The sequence below is a fragment of the Salvia miltiorrhiza genome, chromosome 5 (genome assembly GCF_028751815.1).
Source record: "Salvia miltiorrhiza cultivar Shanhuang (shh) chromosome 5, IMPLAD_Smil_shh, whole genome shotgun sequence".
Lineage (NCBI taxonomy): Eukaryota > Viridiplantae > Streptophyta > Magnoliopsida > Lamiales > Lamiaceae > Salvia > Salvia miltiorrhiza.
In genome coordinates, this window is record NC_080391.1 from 35,478,203 (window position 1) to 35,500,055 (window position 21,853).

The following is a 21,853-nucleotide window of genomic DNA, read 5'->3' on the forward strand; positions in this document are numbered from 1 at the left end:
ATAATTGGCCTTCTCACTGCAAGCACCAAATCTCCAACTTGGAAAGAGCGCGGTCGTACCTTCTTGTTGAAAGCCTTTGACAATCGAGCTTGATAGCACTCCAATCTTTGTTGAGCTTCCAATCTCCTCTCATCCAATGCTTCTAACTCTTCCAAGCGCAGACGAGCATTTTCTTCTTCGGTCAAGCCTTCTTGTATGGCAATCCTTAGCGAGGGGATCTGCTGCTCGAGGGGAATAACGGCTTCTACACCATAGACTAAAGAATAAGGAGTAGCTTGTGTTGGGGTCCTATGAGTTGTTCTGTACGCCCATAATGCTTCTCCAATCCTTTCGTGCCAATCGCGCTTTGTCTTCGCAACCACCTTCTTCAACAAGTTGCACAAGGTTTTGTTGAAAGCTTCCGCTAATCCGTTGGCAGGCGCATTATACATGGATGACTTTCGCTGCTTGAACCCAAATTTCTCACAAAGTTTATTTATCAACGTATTGCTGAAAGGCGTTCCATTATCGGTAATGATATATCGGGGAACTCCATAGCGATAGATGATGTGGGCCTTGATGAAATCAGCAACAGTTTCTTTCTTTACTTCTTTTAGGGGTAGTGCTTCAGCCCACTTAGAGAAGTAATCAGTCGCGGCCAAGATGTATAAGTGTCCCCCTGATGATTTCGTCAACGGGCCAACAACATCCATGCCCCAAGCATCAAATGGCCAAGACGCGACTGTGGGATGTAGTGGCTCAGGCGGCTGGTGAATAAGGTTTGCATGGAATTGACAAGCTTGACACCTCTGCGCAAAATCCAAGCAGTCTTTCACCATGGTTGGCCAATAGTAACCCATCCTTTTTATTCGGAAGTGTAACTTAGGTCCCGATTGGTGAGCGCCACAGACACCAGAATGCGCTTCTTCCATAGCTTTGACAGCTTCTTCATTGCTTAAGCACCTTAGGAAGACTCCATCAAAAGACCTCCTATAAAGTGTTCCTTTAAAGAATATGAAACGAGTGGCGCGTCGCCGAATATCAACTCTTCTACGTGGATCACTTGGCAACTTGTCGTATTTCAGGTAATCTACCAACAATTGGCGCCAATCTTCTTCTTCTTCTATCTCGAAGACTTCAACAGCGTTGGTTTCATTTTCTTCACAATCCTCATCTTCGAAGACAGGTGGTATGACCCAACTTTCGCAAACTGGTATAGCAACTTCTCCTCCAACCATGGCTATTGTAGAGGCAAGCTTCGCCAATGCGTCAGCTTGTTTATTCTCACTTCTCGGGACATGCTCAAGTTCGACGTCCCCCAATTGTCCAATGAGCTTTTGGGCATATTTGACATATGGGAGCAGATCCGGTTTCTTAACTTCATATAAACCAAGGATTTGATTCACTACCAATTTGGAGTCTCCATAAACCTTCAAGTGTAGCTGCTTTGCATCCATTGCCATTTCCAAACCAAGGATGAGCGCTTGATATTCTGCTACATTATTTGAACAATTTTCGGTCAAGGTGAAAGAATATGGCAACACTTGTCTTTCTGGTGACACGAACACAACTCCTGCACCAGCTCCATCCTGATGAGATGCTCCATCAAAGTACATTGTCCAAGGTGGGGAGATTTCAATTACAAGTGCGTCTTCATCTGGGAGATCGTCAGTTAATTCCCATTCGGCGGGGATTGGATGATCTGCCAAAAAGTCAGCCAATACTTGCCCCTTTACCGCTTTTTGAGGGATGTAGACAATTTCAAATTGTTGCAGCTGGAGATACCATCTTGCAAGTCTATCGGACAAGACTGGTCTCGACATGACATACTTCAACGGGTTTGCCTTGGAGATGAGCCGTATCGTATGAGCTTGGAAGTAATGCTTAAGTTTTTGGATTGAGAATATCAAAGCCAAACATAACTTCTCAATTGGCGAATAGTTCAACTCATTTGGTGTCATCGTCCTACTTAAGTAGTACAGAGCATTTTCTTTCTCGCTTTCATTGTCTTGTGCTAGTAGTGCACCCATGGAGCGTTCTTGAGCAGCGATATACAGGATTAAAGGACGTCCTGCTACAGGTGCGGCCAAAACAAGAGGCTTCATCAAGTACGCTTTGATGCTATTGAAAGCAATGCTGCATGACTCATTCCACTCAAAAGGTATGCCCTTCTTCATGATTCGACTGAATGATTGACATCGCCCGGCTAGATTTGAGATGAACCTTCGCAAGTACGCCAACTTTCCCTGAAGACTTTTCAAGTCATGGATGTTTCGTGGTTCAGGCATTTTCAATATCGCATCGATCTTTGCTTGCTCAATCTCTATGCCTTGGTGGCGGACGATGAAACCAAGAAATTTTCCATACTTCACTCCAAATGCGCACTTTAAGGGATTCATCTTGAGTTGATACTTCCTCAATCGTTCAAAGACCATTCTCAGATCCTGGAGATGGTCGCTTCGTCTTCTAGACTTTACTACCACATCATCCACATAGCACTCAATATTTTTGTGGAGGATATCATCAAAGATCTTCTGCATGGCTCTTTGGTATGTGGCTCCGGCATTTTTCAGTCCAAACGGCATAACTTTGTAGAAATAAATTCCTTTGGGAGTGCGGAACGCCGTTAATTCTTCATCTTCTGGCGACATGCAAATTTGATTGTAGCCCGATGATCCATCCATAAAAGACAATGCCTCATGTCCTGTGGTTGCATCAATCATTAATTCAGCAATCGGTAGTGGAAAATCATCTTTAGGACATGCTTCATTCAAATCCCTAAAGTCCACGCATACTCGAATTTGCCCATTCTTCTTTCTTACTGGGACAATGCTAGATATCCATGTTGGGTATTTGACTTCTCTAATGAATCCAACATCAATGAGCTTATTCACTTCGGCTTCAATCAACGGAACCAACTCGGGTCGAAATCGTCGTTGAGTCTGCTTGACGGGGCGTGAATCTTTTTTGACAGCCAAATGATGCACAACTATCTTTGGATTTAATCCTGGCATTTCCTTGTATGACCATGCAAATATGTCTTTAAACTCCTTAAGTAATTCGACATATGCACCTTCCTCATCATTTGTCAATAATGCACTAATGAAGGTGGGTCGTGGCTCATGAATGGTACCCAAGTTGATTTCTTTTAGCTCATCAATGGTGGATTTAACACCTTCCTCAAACTGCTGAGGGGCCGTCTCGGCGTCTTCTTCCTCCATGTTCACTTCTTCACTTAGGGTGATATGATTTGATGAGACGACATTGGCGGTATAGTTGGAGGAAGCCACACTTTCTCTATCTCCATCATCTTCAAACATCTTTGAATCGGAAGAAGCAATACTTTCTCTATCTTCTTCATCTTCGACCGTCTTTGTAAGGATAACGGTCTTCATCCTGGCTTTCAATTCTTTTCCACATGAGACTGACAATGTGGTGCATCTTTTCATACGGGATGGAACAGAACTTCTCAATTTTTGGGTCATATGCAACTCATTCTTCTTTGTTGATAAAACCTGCTTCATCTTCTTGCCTTTCCCTAGCCTTTTGAAGACTGATGTTCGCGGAGTTTCTTCATAACGAAGCCTCTTGAAGGCGGATATTCGTTGACTCTTTCTCTTATTAGGAAGACTTTCTGTTGACAACACTTCCCCCTCGAAAATATGGTTTGTAGTCGCCCTTTTGATGGCAATACGAATAGGGTTTTGGGGAATGAATCCCAATCCCATCTTGGCATTTTGACCTACACGACCATCATTCTTCAATTTTCTTTGGCTAGTGTCACCACCATACTCCTTCTTATTTGTGGGTTTTGTAGGAGATTCTGGCGTGGAACCTTTTCGTGGGTCATATCCAGCTTTAACAAGGAGTCCATATGCTTTTGGACCGAAACACTTAGTGACTTCACGGTCAGAGAGTTCTCCATGCTCAACTGCAGCACTTTGCTTTGGTCGAACAAATCCTTCAAGCGGTGGAGGCATTGGCTTTCCAATATCAATCTTGGTCAAAGGCATGGTGAGTCCTTCCAAAGATTTGGTGATGGATAGTTCTGGCTTGTTCTCATGACCATCTTCTGGTTCTTTCACATTCTCAATTTGGACGTCATTCACGACTTTTGCCTTTTTGACATAATATTTTGCATCGGCCAAGTATGATTCAGCTTCTGTAAAGGGCTTATGATCTCCAATTATTTTCTTCACCACGCCGTCTCGACAATACTTGAAACATTGATGCAGTGTTGAAGGGATTACACCATTTTCGTGCAACCATGGTCGACCAAGGAGCATGTTGTAAGACGTCTTGGCATCAATTACTTGGAACAGTGCGGTTGAGTTCATATCTTCAATCAATAAGTCCAACCTTATGCTGCCAAGAGCTCTTTGTCCTTCGTGGTTGAATCATTGGATCATCAACCGACTACTTGAAAGCTCGCCCACTTGAATTCCCAACTCATTAAGTGCTCTTAAGGGCAAGATATTGACCGCAGACCCTCCATCGATGAGTATCCTGTTTACTTTTTGCTCATGAGTGTAACAACTTACAAATAATGGCCTATTGTGAGGTTCAGCACCAAGTTCCAAATCTTCATCGGAGAATGTTATCGCGAAGACATTCTCTTCAACAACATTTGATTCAACTTGCTCTTTCTCTTGGCATACCGAGTCATGCAAGGCTTCAACATATTCCACCATATTGTTAGACTCAACGGTGACAAGATTTGCGGTGGTATTGTCCTCCTCAAGCGATATTTTCCCTTGTCGATCCAATTGCATAACTTTATCCTTGAATATGAAGCAATCATGTATGGGATGTCCAACCAGTCGATGATATTTGCAGTACTTCGGATCATCAGTCTGTCCAGCTTCATTCGGCCGTTTCATCTCTGGCAATTCAATAAGTCCTTCTCTAAGTAGGTCATCAAATATCCCTGAGACGTCAGAGTCTTGGAAAGGATATTGTTTTTGCTGCATTTCTTTCAAAGTAAGCTTTCTGTGCCCCACGTCTTGAGGAGTTTTCTGCTTGTCATTTTTGTTGTCATCCTTTCTCAAGAATTTGACGGAGGTTGCTTTTACTGCCATAGACTCTTTCTTCGGGGTCTTATCAAAAGACTTAGCTCCCTTCTTGAATTCCTGCTTTTCCTTGAATTTACGAGATTCTTGGAGTGGTGGTTCTTCAATTCCGCTTGCCGCCATACTCAATTCCATGTCATGAGCTCTAGTGGCTAACTCTTCGAATGTTCTGGGCTGAATTCCTCACAAGATGTATTGTAACCCCCAATGCATCCCTTGGATGCACATTTCAATGGCAGACGATTCTGACAATCGATCCTTGCAGTTGAGGCAAAGGTTTCTCCACCTATTGATGTAGTCAATCACCGGCTCTTCTTTGAATTGACGAGAACTGGTAAGTTCCACCATGCTGACAGTTCTTCTAGTGCTGTAAAAGCGGTTGAGGAATTCGCGCTCCAGTTGTTCCCAGCTGTCAATTGAGTTTGGCTCCAAGTCGGTGTACCAATCAAAAACATTTCCCTTCAATGAGCGAACGAACTGCTTAGCTAGGTGATCTCCATAAGTACCAGCATTGTTGCACGTCTCAATGAAGTGAGCCACATGTTGTCTTGGATTTCCTTTGCCGTCAAACTGTTGAAATTTTGGTGGTTGATAGCCAAGAGGCATCCTCATACTGTCAATTCGCCGAGTATATGGCTTGGAGTAAGTCAACGATGACTTGGAGCTTCCACCGGAGTTATTCTTCATTGTTGCTTCGATGAACTCTTTGAGTTGGTCGATGGGAATGAGGCCACCAGACGAGAAGAGAGTGTCATTTCCTGAAGGCTTTTTTCCATCACTCTTTGGCTTGTCTTTGGAGATTTCTTCATTGTTATTCTCTCCATCTTCTTCGCTTTCTTCGCCTTCCCTATCGTTGTTGGCGTGGCTTGAATCTCCTTTTTCTCCCTTTTCTCCTTTGAGCTTTGCAATCTGTGCATCTTGCTCTTGGATGTGCTTGGTTAGAGATTCAACTATCTTTGTCAAGTTCAAGAGTTGTTCCTCCATGGTGGAAGTGTTTGTCATCATGACACTTGCATGGAGTTGATAATTTTCAGTGGGGAATGTGAAGCTTCTCTCAGAGTTGTCATCTTCTTCATGGATAGATGGAAGATGGAAGATCGGCTTGGACACTCCTTGCATCGATTTCGATTTGCTTCGCGTGATCATACCGACGCTTGCCGAAGAAGCTTTGGATGAAGCTGGAGCAGCTGCATTTGATTGAGTAGACATCGTTCAAGATTTTTGGTGAAGAGTAGAGATGAGAGGTAGAGAGGTCCCACCGGGCGTGCCAAAATTTGTAAACACAAATTTTATTGTATTCAATTTAATGAAATACAAAAATGTGTACAAATCCAAAATATATATTGAGGTGAATTTGTTGCGGGTTGTGAATCTCTATTTGATCCTCTGATTATCCTCTTCGAAGTTTCTTGAAATCTTTGGAGGGAAGTACGCCTTCTTGATCTCCTTGGACTTGATTTGATGACTTGAACTTGAATTTGAATTTGATATGTTTCTTGAAATCTTTGGAGGGAAGTACGCCTTCTTAATCTCCTTAGATTTGATTTGATGACTTGAACTTGTATTTGAATTTGATGACTTGAACTTGTATTTGAATTTGATGACGTCAATCCAGAGGGCTTCTACCTTATTTCTGAATTAATCGTTGACTTAATGAATTTGATGAAGAACTCGTTGACTTCCTTGTAGAACGCCTTGATTATTGGAGATGACTTCGTTGTAGTGAATTACTCCTTCAATGCTTGAGCTCTCAAATGATTTGTGTGTGTCCTAATGAGCTTCCTACATCTCATATTTATAGTTGTAGGAAAAGCTAATTAATGAAGCTTAGGGTTGGGCTTCAAAGCCTGAGCCCGTAAATCTTGGGCCTAGGGCTGAGGTGGCACAATATGATTGGATCTTCTTGATTCATTTCCTTTTATGCAGAATTTGACACATGACAGCTTATGATTGGCCAATAAATCCACATAATTAAATATCAATATATATCTCTTTAATCTTGGAATTATATTTAATTTAATTCCAAAATATAAAATAAAATATATAATTTAATATTTAATTTATAATTTCCACATGGCACAATTTAATTGGCCATAAATTTTAATTGCCTACAACCCTCCCTGATTTACCCTCTATACATATGTCTTCCCATTGTATTTCAACGACTTACGCATTCATATTTAATAGAACAGTTCATTTTTCTCTCGGATTCTTGGAAACAAGTGAATACTTTGATTATAGACAGTTGGATCTAAGCTCCTCGTTTTTTAACTCATCAAGAGTAGATGATTGTAGAATTGTATTTTTTGGAGTATGAAATAGTGATATTTATAGAGGTTGGAAAGAAAAAAAAAAGTCCTAAACTAGTTGTTATGCCCCCAGCCCCAAACGGTCAGATTAATATATATATATATATATATATATATATATACGTTTTTATTTTATACAAAAAAATGTGTTTTTATTCTATAAGGGATTATAGCTAAAAAATACACGAATTTTGATAAAAGTTGCAATTTTCACCTGAACTTTCAAATTGGCCAAAATATACCTGAACTTATATTTTTTGTTGTAAATTTCACCTCGACGGAGTTCAATCATTGCAAGTTCAGGTGAAATTTACAACAAAAAATATAAGTTCAGGTATATTTTGGCTAATTTGAAAGTTCAGATGAAAATTGCAACTTTTATCAAAGTTCGTGTATTTTTTGGCTATAATCCCTATATATAACGGTCAGATTTTTTTAAAAAAAAGGTTTTTTTTCCTTTTTTTTTAATTCTCGTGCGTGTAGGCACACGCTTCCCACCCCACTCGCCCCTGTTCTCCGCTAAACACCGGAGATGCACCGCCGCAGTGCTCCAGGGCGCGCGGTGCGCTCCCTTCACCGCGTTGATCTGGTGCTTAAGCACCGGCACTGGAGATGCTCTTAAGGATTAACTTTTAATTCTTTTTTCCTTTTTCCAAATTTTGATATATATAGTTTTTTAATTTTATTTTTATTATAATTTCATTAGGGATAAGTCATAAGATAGTATATTTACCTAAAAAGTGATTTGTGTTAATATATTTTTATTTTATTATTAACTTTTTGTTAAGTAAATTGGTGACTGTCATTTATGAGTTTGAAAAAAAAAAGTCACGATAAAAAATGGATGTGGTCGCGAACGTAAAATTGATTGATTAAAAACAAAATGATATTTTAAGACAAAAACGATTATTTTTTTTTTTAATATCTATTATTAATTTTTTTAGAATATAAAATTGACTAGTTTCCAATATTAACCCAAAATCAGAATGAGAAAATAAAAGTGTTAATAGGCAAAAGTGCCTCATTCCTTATTCATATTTTGAAAAATGCCCACCCTTATCATGCAAAGCTATCCATGCCCTAAATTACTAATTAACCCTTAAGTGGGTCAACATCAAATGTAATGATTTCGGTTCTCTTACACAATCTTACACATTTTTGAGTTTCAATGCATTTCTTTACAATAATGACCGAAATGATTTCAATCTGTGCATGCAATGATTTTGTAAGTCACTGTATATATATATATAGTGTTCATATCTTTAAATTGTAAATATATCGACCGGACACTAATTAATACTTAAACAATATATTAAATTAAATTCAGCAAAATAGTAAAAATTAATATAAAGATACAAATAGATAGAATACAAACCTTTATGTCGATATATCATCGATCCGGCCGGTAAAATGGCCAGAGAAATGTATCCGACCGGGTACATTTCAATTTACAAATGACCCGGCCGGATACATTTTTCCTTGACAATTACCGGCCGGATCGATGATATTTAGGCATAAAATATTCTATTTTATTCAATTTCATAAAAAAAAAAAAAAATCAAGACGCTAATAATATATATCCATGCGTATCTATCTTAAATTTTTTATTTTTTTCCCTTTAATATCTTAATTTCAATACATATATTCTTTGAAATTATTTGTATATATATATATATATATATTTATATATATATATATATATATATATATATATATATATATATATATATATATATATTGTGTTATTCTTGAATGTTGATATATAGTACTATATAACACTATATATATCGTGTAAATCAATTGATATCTTTAAATTTAAAATATACTCAATATCCGTCCCAAATAAATGCATGCTTGTTACCCAAAAAAATCATGCATGTTACCGATACATAAAGGTAAAAATATCTTTCTTCAAAATTTGATTCCCTTTTGATAGACATAAAGCCGATACAATCGGCTTCTTCACTTTTACCCACTTACTTTAAAATACTAGGGTTTTTTACTCCACCACACACCTCTATCGGCTTCTTCACTTTTACCCACCGAGAGAGAGAGTTCAAAAGATTGAAGCACAGAGAGTTCAAAAGATTGAAGCACACTCGGACTCATCCATGGCATCTTCTTCACAGGTATTTATTTTTAATTTTCATGAAATTGAATAGAATAATGTATGCTAAAACACGATCGGTCCGGCCGGTGAAGTGGCCGGATAAATCGATCCGGCCGAGAACATTATTTAAATGAAACATACGGCCGGATCGATTTATCCGGCCACTTCACCAGCCGGACCGATCGTGTTTTAGCATAAATTATTCCATTTTAATTAGTTGTATGTTTATATTAATCATTAGAAATTTACTGAATTTAATTTAATTATATTTGTTTAAGTAATCATTATTGAATTATTATTGCGAGTTTTGCTGGGTATTACATTGCATTGTTTGTGTGGTTTTTGTGTAATTTAATAAAATAAAGTATGTTATGCCTATATAGAAACTATCCGGCCGGCACTATGCCCGGAATAATGCGTCCGGCCGGAACAGTTTCAATCTGAAATGTACCCGGACGGATTCATTTTACCGGACACTTCACCGGCCGGATAGTTTCTTTTTAGGCCTAAAATACGTTACTAAATATATCTGTATGTTTACGTTAATTATTGAAACTGTTATTTTACTGAAACTGTTATTGTTTAATTATTGAAACTGTTATTAAATAAATATATTTAATTGTTTAATTATTAATTATTGAAACTGTTATTGCTTGGTAAAATATTAAATTGCAGTTTTTTAATATTTTACTGAATTTAATTAAATTGCTTGGTATTAATTGCAGTTTAATATTACTGAATTTTACTGAATTTAGTATTAAATTGCAGTTTAATTAAATTGGTTGGTATTGATTAAATTGTAGTTATTTAATTATGCCTATTTGTATTATTTTTTAATTTTTTTACTGAATTTAATATGGTATTCATTTTGTAAATGAATAGGCGAATGTCCCATATCTTCGTCGCGACACTATAGACCAGACGGAGGTTGCTATCAGCACCTACTATAGGGATTCACATTTTCCGGAGCTGGTTGAAACTTTAAATGTGGTCGGCGAACAGTGCAATTCAGATTTATTGGGAAGATTTAGAGCATCATGTTTTGGGCATTTCACTGATTGGAGGCCCGGCGCGAAGAGCAATAAAGCATTACACCAGATTGTATCGAGGCAGATTGTGTCAGAAGAAAATGAGATGTGCTTCTTTCTGTGCGGAGCACGAGTCAGATTTTCCCCTGCGGACTACGCATTAGTGACTGGGCTCAATTTCGGGGGATCGAGGTTCGATGCGACGTTACAGCACGACTGCAGTCGCGTGGAGGCATACCAACGATTCTGCGGTACGCGAAGCATGACCATACAGTCGCTCATCAAACGCGTGTGCGATTTGGATCGTCGAGTGGATGATGAGGATGGGAGCCTGTACCTTCGTGCTGTCCTCGTGTGTGTGGCTCACACCCTTGTTCTTGGGTTGGATACGCGGGTACAGCCGTGGCTTTGGGTTTTGGTGGATGATCTGGCTACATTTGATAGATTCCCCTGGGGCGCGTATTCGTATAAGATGTTATGTCATTATACGAGAGAGACAGGAAAGGGCGAGAAGTATCACTTCTACGGTCCTTCGTGGGCTTTATATGTCTGGGCATTGGAGCGCGTCCCGGGCCTCGGACACATGGTCGCAGCATCTAGCGGTGATCCGACAGCGCACCCTCGGTGTTTGAGATGGACTTTCAGGGGTAAGCCCCGGCTTCACGGTCTGCGCGATCTATTCGAGGGACAGGTAATCAGTTATTTAAGATTTAGTGTTTCACCGTTACTGGTTTTACTTATGTTCTAATATATTATCTTTGTTGCTTTCTAGGGTGGTGTCCTGCCCCTGGAGCCCGATGATGACGATCTGTCGAGTCACTACTTCATATCAACGCTGACACCGGGCGAACTCTCGGTGAGCTTCAGGCCCCCCGACAACCCATTAGCTCGGGGTGTCCAATTTCCACAGCAGACCGGAGCCCGTGTTGTGGAGGAGCGCGGGGACGAGGAGAATGTACCTAGTCAACCTCGTATGACTCGCAGTCACAGTGTTCGGGGCCCTGTGAGGGATGCTCGACCCCACGAGCCGGCTCGTCATTCAGTAGATCCGGGCAAGCGCCCAGCGCCGCATACTTCTTCATCGTCGAGCGGATCTCGGTCTGTATCCAGTCCCAGCGAGGGTGAGGTGGACCGTAAGTGGGTGAAGAAGACGATCCGTCAGGAGATTAAGAAGGCCTTCGGCAAATTCGTGGATAAACTGAAGGGCAAGGGTAAAAAGGATAGGTGCAAGAAGAGCAAACATTTCCCAGTGCCCGACTCCCCTGATGATGATGACCAGCGACGGTCCCCTGATGATTACCAGCCACGTTCTCCTCCACAGCGACGGTCTCCTCCACCCAGTGCTTCAGGGCCCGACGCTTCAGGGCCAAGCGTTTCACGTTCCTGCGACGACGACCCCCGCGGTGAGGAACCATCCAGTATCCAGACCCAGGATTACAACGAGCAGTGGCGGGCCATGAATCAGTCTGTTCAGGGCAACTACACACCGGCGGAGCAGACTTTTGACTGGTCGACCCAGGTCTACCCTCATTGGTCTTCCCCATTCCTGAAGCCGCAGTATAGAACAGAGACCCCGATATTCTTTGCTGAACCGCTCACTTCTATTGCACCACATGAGTGGGGACAGTCCAGTTCGGCAGGACAGGCTCAGACGGAGGAGCCTGAGCCACAGGTACTGCTGCTGCAGCACCTAGAGCAGCCGCCGGCAGAGCAGCCGCCAGCAGAGCAGCCACCAGCAGAGCCCCCGCGTCGCAGTCAGAGGGTGAGGCGTCCGTCTAACTTTCAGAGATCGCCTTGGGTTAATAGCCGAATGCCACGTCCAGTGACACAATACTGCAGTGACCATTATGAGAAGTGGATGGCTAGGTGTCGAGAGGGTAGGGGTGGTGAGATTTATGTCAAGGCAAGTGGTGGTTTGCGGGAGTACGACGACTTCGCGCGGGTGGATAATGTCAGCCAGGAATTCACAACTGGGGTAAATAATCTATTGATTTTAACATTGTTAAATTACTTTCTACTAACTTATTGATTTTAACTTTGTTGCAGGATATTGACTTGTATTTCTTAAGCTTGAGAAATAGACTTCGAGCTTCAGCAGATTTACTGGATGACGTAGATATGAATAACACAATCATATTAGACACGGATTGGTTTGTAAGTAAACTTTCATTATTTGTATGTTTTCATTGGTGCGAATATAAATTATTAATTACTTCTATTGATCTGTAGATATACCTCCAGGGCGAGTGGGACGCTCTATTGGAGAAGTGGGCAAGAAGTGAGTTTACCCCAGAGGAGTATCATATATTGACGCATGGAGCAGTAGCTGATGGTTGGCTGCCCCGGATAGACTGGCTCTGCCAAATACGTGGAAAAGCCGTTAAGGGCAATGAACTTCCTCCTGGTCATATAGGATGGATGGATGCCACACAGGTAATCAGTTAAACAATTATTTGTCATTAGTCATTTGTGCTTTATATGTTGTTTCTTATCAATTCATTGTGGTTTGTCATAGGTTCTCATGCCAGTCATAATTGGCCACCATTTTGTCCTATGTCGGATCCGGTTAGGAGAATTGGTTTGCGAGGTCTATGACCCAGTATTCCACAAGCTATCACCTCGACAGCAGGATGGTCGAGTTGGTGAACTACTGCCTTTACTGAGATTGTTGCCAATTGTCCTTCAGTTGGCGAGGTGGCTAGACGACACATCCATTGATTCGACAGTGGCAAAGGAGAAGTACCCACTTATGACGGCGGTGTTTGCTCCAGCGGAGGTTCAGTTTCACCAGCAGGACTCTGTCAGCTGCGGGCCTTTCGTCTGCATGTATGCAGAACGACTGATATCTGGCTCTCCATCCATTGAGTGGGGTAACCACAACGTGGCGGCATACAGGGCCAAGATTGCTAGATCTATATTTTCGTTGTGTGAAACTAGGAAAGCCCGTATCACTAGACTTGGTTCTGCATAGTTTTGTATATTGTTACATTAATGTGTGCTTCTATTTGGTTATTCAACGAGCATTATTTCCTGTAAATCATTCCAGCTTATCGAATAATAAGATAATTCAATCAATATCATTAACTGTTACAGCACACAAATACATCCCACTACTCCCTGGGCTCAGTCGCCCTGCCAGCGCACGTTCTCTTGCTGTGTCCTTCTTCATGGCAGATGCTGCACTTCTTTGGTTTACGACGCCTGATACTAGAAGACTCATCGGCTTGTGTGCTGGTGCCTTCACCACCACCTCGATGTCTACCTTCTTTTGGGCGCCCCGCTTGACCTTTTACAATCAGAGGTAATACAACCTGCTCAGCGATGTGCTCGGGAACCAACCACTGGCGTCTCGGCGGGAGATTATTAACTTTGCGAGAGTAAGTATCGATAAGAAAGTCATTCGTGTAGTACGAGTCTACATACTCCGCGATCGTATCACCGGCTTCACTATAAAAACAAACAAACTCGATAGTAATCAATATAACGAACATTAGAACATATTTACATTTCAATGAACCCGACAGTAATCATTTCATGATCGTACCTTATTGCAGCGATTGAATGAGAACATGGCAGTTGGTCTAGCTGAAATACTCGACATTCGCATTTTTTCTTCTCCAGATCCACCTTGAAGCTTCTGTCAGCAGTTTGCACCTTATACTTCATGCCACTCAACCTTTGTGCAGTGTATCGACGACTTTTTTGGACTTCAATAGCTACCCTTTTACCAGCCTCAGCAGTCAAGCCTTGCTCGATTTGTTGTGCAGCCCTTAGTCGCTCGCTGAACCATTTCTCAATAACAATTCTGATTGCCTCTAACATCGAGCATATAGGAAGTCTTCTTGCCCACAACAATCTGGAATTAAAAGCTTCAGCAGCATTTGATGTCATAAAACTGTAGCGTCGCACAGGCATAGGACACATCGAACGAGCCCACTTCTCCGGCCCAATCCCCATTAGTTTATCGTACGCAGCTCTCTTCATAAACTTCAGGGCGTTCATAGCCCTATTGAAGTCGGACTTCTCGTACGCAAATGCAGCTTGTCGATACACCTCGACCACTGCCTTACCGTAATGCTTCAGGTTATTTTGCAAATGGTAGTAGCATAGGCCGTGGGTTGCATTTGGTAACTCATTCCTGATAGCATTGGCAATGGAGATATGCTGATCAGAGACAATCAAAAGTTCATTGGCTTGGCCATAAACACGTCGAATGCGTGACATGAAATAAGTCCACGATTCATCGTTTTCTTTCGGGCCAACACCATACGCGAGTGGAAACAAACTCTCGTTGCCGTCCTTCGTCACTGCAACAAACAAAATACCCCTATTCTTGCCCTTCAAGTGTGTGCCATCGACGACAATCACTGGCCGTAAGCTGAACATGAAAGGGGTAGCCGAAGCTGCAAGAGCAACAAATAAGTGTTTGAATCGGCCATCATCGTCAACTTCCCACTCCACCATCGAACCGGGATTGGATTGTCTCAACATGTATAAATACTTGGGCAGCATCTCGAATGACTGATCATGTCGACCATAAACCATCTCAGTGGCTCGATTACGGGCTCGCAATGCAACATCGTACTTGATCTGTACGCCAAACTCACGTCGCAGCTCCAGTTGGATGGCCTTCGGCTTCAAGATCTCGCAATCGTCGTGTATCTTCTGTGCTAAATATGCTGCGACGACTTTTGCGGGGGCCTTTATTCGCGCTACGCGCCCTAGCTCACCGTCGCATGAGTGCTCATTGGTGAACTTATACACTCCCCAAATGGCTCCATCTTGTGACGATGCATGGAGCTTGAAGGGGCACGTATCTGAATGCTTGCATTTGAAGTAGACTCGTCTGCTGTCTGATTTGCTGACAGAAAATTCCTTGCCCTGCTTCATGTTCCACAGACCGATTGCAACGATCAGATCATCTTTGCTATTGAAATACATATTCTTTGACAACTCCCGAGGCAGTAGCTGATAATCTTCAATATCCACAAGTGCCGCTGCGGCGTCCAACGGGATAACCGGTACTAACCAATTAGTTAGTTCATCTGCTCCAGGAACCTGTTCGTCATCATCCTCGTCGATCTGCAAATTCTGCCAACCTGCATATTCAATCCCCACCCTTCTCACGTTCTCTGTCTCCGACAAGTCTTCAGAGGCGCTTGTATCAGTCTCGGCTTCAGACGATGGAACATAATCTTCATCTACATTACCAGCATCCTCCACAAACTGAGGCTCGTACGTATATTGATCATCAGCTGGACCCCAACAACGATCAGTTGTTAGGCGATCGTACTGGTACGGATTTGGCTCATCCCATGAAGGCCAACCCGTTGACTGATCATTACCCCAAGTGACCGACGGTTCAACACTTTGTTGCGCCGGTGAATCTCCGGCTGATAGGTCTAAATAAGCATATCTTTGGATTGCTTCCAATCCGTCCCCACCTTCGAATGTTGCACTGGATTCACCTCCATACCCGGAAGATTGAGGGAGATCGAACGAAGGAACATACACTCCTCCACTGTAATCGTCTTCAACAACATAAATCTCAGGAAAATGTGGCTGCGACGCCAGCAACTGAAGCAAATCATTGTCATCGGCAAGAATATTTTTACTGTATACCCTGCCATTTAATCTCTTCGTCAAATAATACAAGCTGTAATTAGTGCTCAATGAATTCTCCATCATCAGGTAATTTATCATGTACACCGTACTGGCCATTGTGTCTCCGAAAATATGCAAATTCTTAGAAGAGCCGCCGATGTACTCATAACCATTGAAGGCACCTCCATAATTAACCACAAAGTATCTCCCATATTCATTCATCTACAGAAAAAATAATAAATAAATAAATATATGATGTAAATTTAATACAATGTTAAAATACAACATATAACATGTTAATACACTCGAAAAACATCTATCCGCCCGGGGAAGTATCCGAGGAAATGTGTCCGGCCGTGTATTACATGATATATAATTACACACGGCCGGACACATTTTCGAGGACACTTGTCCGGGCGGATACATAATTTTCGAGCATATTAACATGAGTTATGTAGCAATATATATGTATAGAACTAAAATGCAACTAATAATTACTAATTAATACTTTAAAACATGATAGAATTTGCTCTAATTCACATGTATTTCCTTCAAACGTGGCTTTAAATCATAGTATGCTATAATATGCTAATAATTCACATAAGCATATAGGATCAAACAAAACATTGAAAATAAACAATAACCAACTTAAATTACATTTCAAACGTAAAATGACATACCTTTAAACGTTCGGATGAGAGAATTCACAAATAATAGCTTCACCACTTGGAAAATATTAGAATTTCTAATGAGTTTTGAGTGTTTTTTCACTTTGAGTGTTCGGATGAGAGGATGAGAGAATGAGAGAATTCACTCATATATAAACAAAGATTCCTTCATTTCACGTGAATTTCAATGAAATTAGAGTGTTTGACATGAATACTTTACTGACAAAGCTATTTCACATCATATTTGTCGTTTATCATCAATTTAAAAAAAAAAAAATTATGTCCCTTAATTGAAGGCTAATTAATCGATGGAATATAAATACAAAAAATTAACACAATCCATATTAGCACTCAAAACACACATAGAAACCAAAAAAACATCTATCCGACCGGAACATATATGTGTCCGCCCGAAGAAACCTTATGTACGGTCGGATACTTTTTTTTTACGATCGGACGCTTGTTTTTTTTCTTCCAATGTGTGTTTTGAGTGCTAATATCGATTGTGTTAATTTTTAGTATTTATTTTCCATTGATTAATTAGCCTACGATTTACTTGTAAAACCTTCGATTTTAATTCAAAAATAAATAAATATTATTTTCTCTGTCAGTATTTCACATGTTCCAACACATATTTGACCGATTTCAATGTTTAAATTGATGAATTGATGTTTTTCTTACACTTTAACAACTTTTGTCATAGATGTGTAAGAACTTTTGCGGAAAACAATGCACATTCATCACATTCAAAGGGCATTTTCGGTTCTTCACTTATTTAGGGCATGTAGTGCTTTGCATGATAAGGGTGAGCATTTTTCAAATTATTCATAAGAGAAATGGCACTTTAAATTTTGCCTCAAAATAAAAGGCCGCTGTTTCACAAGCCCAAAGCCGAAGAAAAATCCAATTATATTCTATCTTCTTCTACGAGATGTTTTAAAAACCATGAAATTAATTGATCAGCTACTAAACCTCCACAGACGACAACCAATTTCTTGACTTTCTTCATATAACCATGGCAGCATTAATACAGATTTCCGTCAACTTCTCATATGCACACCCTCTCCCCACATACAGTTATTCTACCAAGAAACTTGGTTCGTATAGGTTAAAGTTTTTACAACCCATCAATTATCGTTCAACCTCGACAATAAAGATTAATTCTTTTCACAAAGATTGTTTCAAGACGGATGCTTCTAGGGAAAATTTGCCATTTCTAGGAGTGGGCAGAGGCAAATATGGGATTTCAGTGAGTAGGGGCAGGAGGGTGGTCTTGGTGAAGTTTAATAACGGCTTTAATGGTCTCGGCGGAGGCAGTGGCAGCGGCGGAGGCGGCGGCGGCGGTGGAAGAGTTAGCGGTGAAACGGCAAGGACTGTGGGAAATCTTGCTTTGGCAATTTTACTTACTTATCTTTCAATGACTGGGCAGTTGGGTTGGCTTCTTGATGCTATTGTTTCCCTTTGGGTATCACTCTCTGTCTCTTCATTATTTTACTTAAGATCAATAGATTGGTTTTTGTAAGAGATAGTATCTTTAATTTTTTTTTATTAATGTTGAATGGCTTAATATTAGTAAATCTTAAGGACATGCTTGGTATGATAGAATGGAGGAGGGAATCGAATGATGATTCCTATCTCCATTCCATTCCATTCCTTTGCTTCGTATAATGATTTCTTCGGAATAACCATTGCTTAATTAGTCATTCTATTCCTCCATTCCATTCCGTGTCATAAGTAGTTATAGAATTAAGCATTAAAATACTTCAAGTTATGCACTACCATTTCATTAGCTGTAGAGAATGTTTGACCAAGCTTATTTTAAAGATCTTATAAGTTCCAACAACTTATAAGATATTTGAAGAGCTCACAAGCTTATAAGTTGTAAAAATGTTCGGATAATTGAGTTTATAAGCTAGAGAGAGAATCATGAAGAGTAATTCTTGATTCGAAGTGATTATGAAGAGAGAATCACTTTCCATAAGATAATTTAAAGTGGTTATGAAGAGTAATTCTTGATTCAAAGAATCACCATTTGTTACGATTTCTAGTTGTTGATTTTATACGGCTTACTGAATCATGCTCTCATTTCATGCCACCACCCTATGTTCTTTATTATCACATTGCTTTCGCTTCAGCTTCTTGCAGTGCTTGTACCAATTGTGGGTATCGGAGCTTTTCTATGGTGGGCAGGTCGAGATATTATCCAAAGCAATGTAAGTGATCCTGAACTTGGCATTCTTTGCTATATTACGTGTAATATACTTGAAACACTTTTGTTTCAGAACTAAAGTTTTATATGATTTTTGCTAATTCATTCAGGTGTGTGCTTTCTCAGCACCTTAATTGTTATTCTGATCCTGATTGTTTGTTCATAAATTGACCCCTAGAAAGCAATTCGTTCATTTGATATTCTGGGAGAAGTATTATATTCCACATATACTTTTCTCTTAAAACTAATGATGATGAAACTTATGCTTTCAATAGAAAGATGGTAAAATAATGCCTGATTCATTCATGTAGAGTGGACATTATAAAAGTTTTTATAACTTTTCTTTTTTGTTCAAACTAATGGATTTAAGCATATCTTTACATAAGTAAATAATAATTTGACAGGCCGTCGATCAAAAAATACAATCTATTGAAAATAAAAAAATCTCTTTGTTAAGCCTGTGTTGAATTGATACCAATTTCCTCCAAATGATTAAAAATTGAGATCCCTGCCTCCTATATCAGTAATTGCCATCTAAGGAACTCGTACCGAATAAATTACTGAATTTAATTAAAGCTCTAGACATAGGAGAAATGTCTGAATATGTTGTCATAATTCTTGAATTCATGAATTAGGGAGGGATTACATAACTGAAAATTCACAAACGAATAAGACAGCAAGGTAGAGTTTCATTGGGGGTATCGCCTTGCCCCTGTCAAATTGGACATCTAGAATGTAATCTATTATAAACAAACATCATCACTTTGTAATTACTGATGTAATTATTTAAGGAACTCTGGTTGATTCTTGCATTTAACAATATATTCATTAACTGAACTATCTTTATGTACAGTGCCCAAACTGTGGAAACGAATTCCAAGTATTCAAGTAAGATATAATCGAACTCCTTCAGTCTATGAAAAAGTGTGCGAGACCATTACTGTGGTTGAATGTGTATTATTTATTGCAGATCTACTTTGACTGATGAACTGCAGTTGTGTCCATTCTGTAGTCAACCATTTTCAGGTAAACTGAAGTCACCCGGATCCAGACAATTATGAACTTTGGGATTTTCTATTTTGTTTGATAGATTCTGGAGAACATTTCATTTTTTTGATTTTGAAAAATTACTTTGCTTCGTCATTCTTCAATTGTTAACCACCCATCTTTTAGTGCTTCTATTGTGCTTTCTTTATATTTCTTCATAAACAAGTGATACATTTCAACAAGTGGATAAGACCACCACAAGACCTGCCTGAGACTGAAGAACTCGAAAGGAGCTAATCTCTAATCTTGAAGCCTGAAACAAGTGCTTAATATTTAGGCCAACTTCCTTTTTTATCTGAGTGTTCTGTCATTGTTTTACTCTTGATTATTTATTTCTGTGTTTTTCCGATAATATCAGCCATGTTCTTAAATCTGGAGATAAAACCTAATGTTTGATAGTCTGATTTCTGTTTTATGAAGAGGTGGTTCTTCAGCTAGTCTCTGTAGCTAGTAGTATCAAGGAGGCAAATGGAACAGGAAAGTGCAAATGTTGAAACATGAGCCATACTAACAGATACAATTAATGAGTTCCTTATTGGTGTCAATGATTGTGATCTAAATCATTCAGTTTAGGCTACTAAACTTCAATACCTAATCTATCCATTTTGTCTAAATTATGTAGTTTTGTCACATTAGGGAACTAACTGAGTTTTCCAATCTGTTGCAAGGATTTTGCAACATTAGATATGTGTAAATGAGCCCTATTCAGCTAATGTTGTTAGCTGAAAGAATTTCTCATTCATGTTAATTATGTGCAGTGGAGGGTGATGAGTTTGTCCCAGAACCAGTGAAGTTTTCCAACCAATCCACAATATTTGATCAACCATTTGACAACTTCAATCCCCGTACGAAGAAAGGTTTGCTGCTTCTTCTTTTCAATAAAAAGAGATGATGTTCTGTCTGATTAAATCAAAATTGCATTTGCAAGTGGATTTTCTGGTACAAGTTTCACATGACTCCTTAAAAATGTTGACTACAATCTGGCAAGCTGAAAACAGGTGGTTTTTACGTTGGATAAACAAGAAGAATGAAATAGATTGGGAAACGAAAAGGGAATAGTTGATTCATTATTTTAAATTCAGAGCCTTATTTCATGTTAAAATTAAGTAACAGTTCCCTGCATGTGGTGCAAACCGTGTGGATGATGCTTAGCAGCTCCCAATTATGAAATTTCAACAGCTACATGGATATATCGAGTTCTATGATCTAATATATATTTGGAAACTTGATTGTTACATGCTGAGCATTTCTTGATCTGATAATACAGGAAAAGGTTCATCTGTTTCTGTAGTGGATATTGAAGCAGAAGTAAGAGATGCCGAGTGAAACAAACTCTAGGCTTGTATTATATTTGTTGTCGTAGCTAGAAGATCAGCAATTTCCTCACGGCCCCAACGTCGACCCCTTCGCCTGTGAAGTGAAGATGCTTCATGTTGTATATAATACATGAATGAATGTGCTCAACTAGACTTTGCTATAAACAGCTTCATCTATTGTATTCATTGATTACGTAGAGCATGGAGTTCCTAGTATATAGCTGAGTTCCTAGAGTCAAGTTTCGTCTGTTTATGTTATGTATTTGTCTTACTGCAATAGCCCCTTTGGTAAAGTGAATTTTTTTTTTTTTTTTGAGTAAAGGTAAAGTGAAGTTATTAGAAAGCTTGTGATTGGAAATCATTGAGTTCGAATCCTATCTAGGTTTGTGAGTGATTGCGCAAGACCAAATTTATCAAAGTTATCTAGGTTTATCGAATTCTATCCAACCACATAAGTTTTGTTTTCGGGTATTCTTTTTCTCAGTTTCTCTAACATTCGTCTTTACCAAGATAT

General features: G+C 39.7%; 4 protein-coding genes across 4 annotated transcripts; 3 read left to right on the plus strand and 1 right to left on the minus strand.

The window, feature by feature from the left end:
• The first annotated feature begins 9,131 nt into the window (after nt 1-9,131).
• Nucleotides 9,132-11,888, plus strand: LOC130987006 (uncharacterized). The gene is made up of 2 exons (XM_057910558.1): nt 9,132-9,486; nt 10,350-11,888. Exons 1-2 carry the CDS (start codon nt 9,469-9,471, stop codon nt 11,241-11,243), a joined length of 912 nt encoding a protein of 303 aa, XP_057766541.1. The 5' UTR covers nt 9,132-9,468; the 3' UTR covers nt 11,244-11,888.
• LOC131025851 (uncharacterized) lies at nt 11,469-13,575 on the plus strand. Its single transcript, XM_057955636.1, has 4 exons — nt 11,469-12,470; nt 12,542-12,649; nt 12,725-12,928; nt 13,011-13,575. Exons 1-4 carry the CDS (start codon nt 11,469-11,471, stop codon nt 13,464-13,466), a joined length of 1,770 nt encoding a protein of 589 aa, XP_057811619.1. The 3' UTR covers nt 13,467-13,575.
• Nucleotides 13,511-16,823, minus strand: LOC130987007 (uncharacterized). The gene is made up of 2 exons (XM_057910559.1): nt 14,040-16,823; nt 13,511-13,942 (listed from the first exon to the last, which is right to left on the minus strand). The coding sequence occupies exons 1-2, from the start codon at nt 16,319-16,321 to the stop codon at nt 13,606-13,608; spliced, it is 2,619 nt and encodes an 872-aa protein (XP_057766542.1). The 5' UTR covers nt 16,322-16,823; the 3' UTR covers nt 13,511-13,605.
• An 804-nt stretch (nt 16,824-17,627) lies between these two features.
• On the plus strand, nt 17,628-21,650 carry LOC130987008 (uncharacterized). The gene is made up of 6 exons (XM_057910561.1): nt 17,628-18,232; nt 18,903-18,980; nt 19,830-19,864; nt 19,947-20,002; nt 20,782-20,880; nt 21,291-21,650. Exons 1-6 carry the CDS (start codon nt 17,783-17,785, stop codon nt 21,347-21,349), a joined length of 777 nt encoding a protein of 258 aa, XP_057766544.1. The 5' UTR covers nt 17,628-17,782; the 3' UTR covers nt 21,350-21,650.
• Nucleotides 21,651-21,853: the final 203 nt, after the last annotated feature.

What these genes read in the sequence shown, in the direction of transcription:
- LOC131025851 (XM_057955636.1), top strand. Translation starts at nt 11,469, where the DNA reads ATGACTCGCAGTCACAGTGTTCGGGGCCCTGTGAGGGATGCTCGACCC. An exon ending in GCCAGGAATTCACAACTGGG is followed by an intron (nt 12,471 to 12,541) that starts GTAAATAATCTA and finishes ACTTTGTTGCAG; the next exon opens with GATATTGACTTGTATTTCTT. An exon ending in GATGGATGGATGCCACACAG is followed by an intron (nt 12,929 to 13,010) that starts GTAATCAGTTAA and finishes GGTTTGTCATAG; the next exon opens with GTTCTCATGCCAGTCATAAT.
- LOC130987007 (XM_057910559.1), bottom strand. Translation starts at nt 16,321, where the DNA reads ATGAATGAATATGGGAGATACTTTGTGGTTAATTATGGAGGTGCCTTC. An exon ending in CATTCAATCGCTGCAATAAG is followed by an intron (nt 13,943 to 14,039) that starts GTACGATCATGA and finishes TTGTTTTTATAG; the next exon opens with TGAAGCCGGTGATACGATCG.
- LOC130987008 (XM_057910561.1), top strand. Translation starts at nt 17,783, where the DNA reads ATGGCAGCATTAATACAGATTTCCGTCAACTTCTCATATGCACACCCT. An exon ending in AACGAATTCCAAGTATTCAA is followed by an intron (nt 19,865 to 19,946) that starts GTAAGATATAAT and finishes TATTTATTGCAG; the next exon opens with ATCTACTTTGACTGATGAAC. An exon ending in CTGTAGTCAACCATTTTCAG is followed by an intron (nt 20,003 to 20,781) that starts GTAAACTGAAGT and finishes AATTATGTGCAG; the next exon opens with TGGAGGGTGATGAGTTTGTC.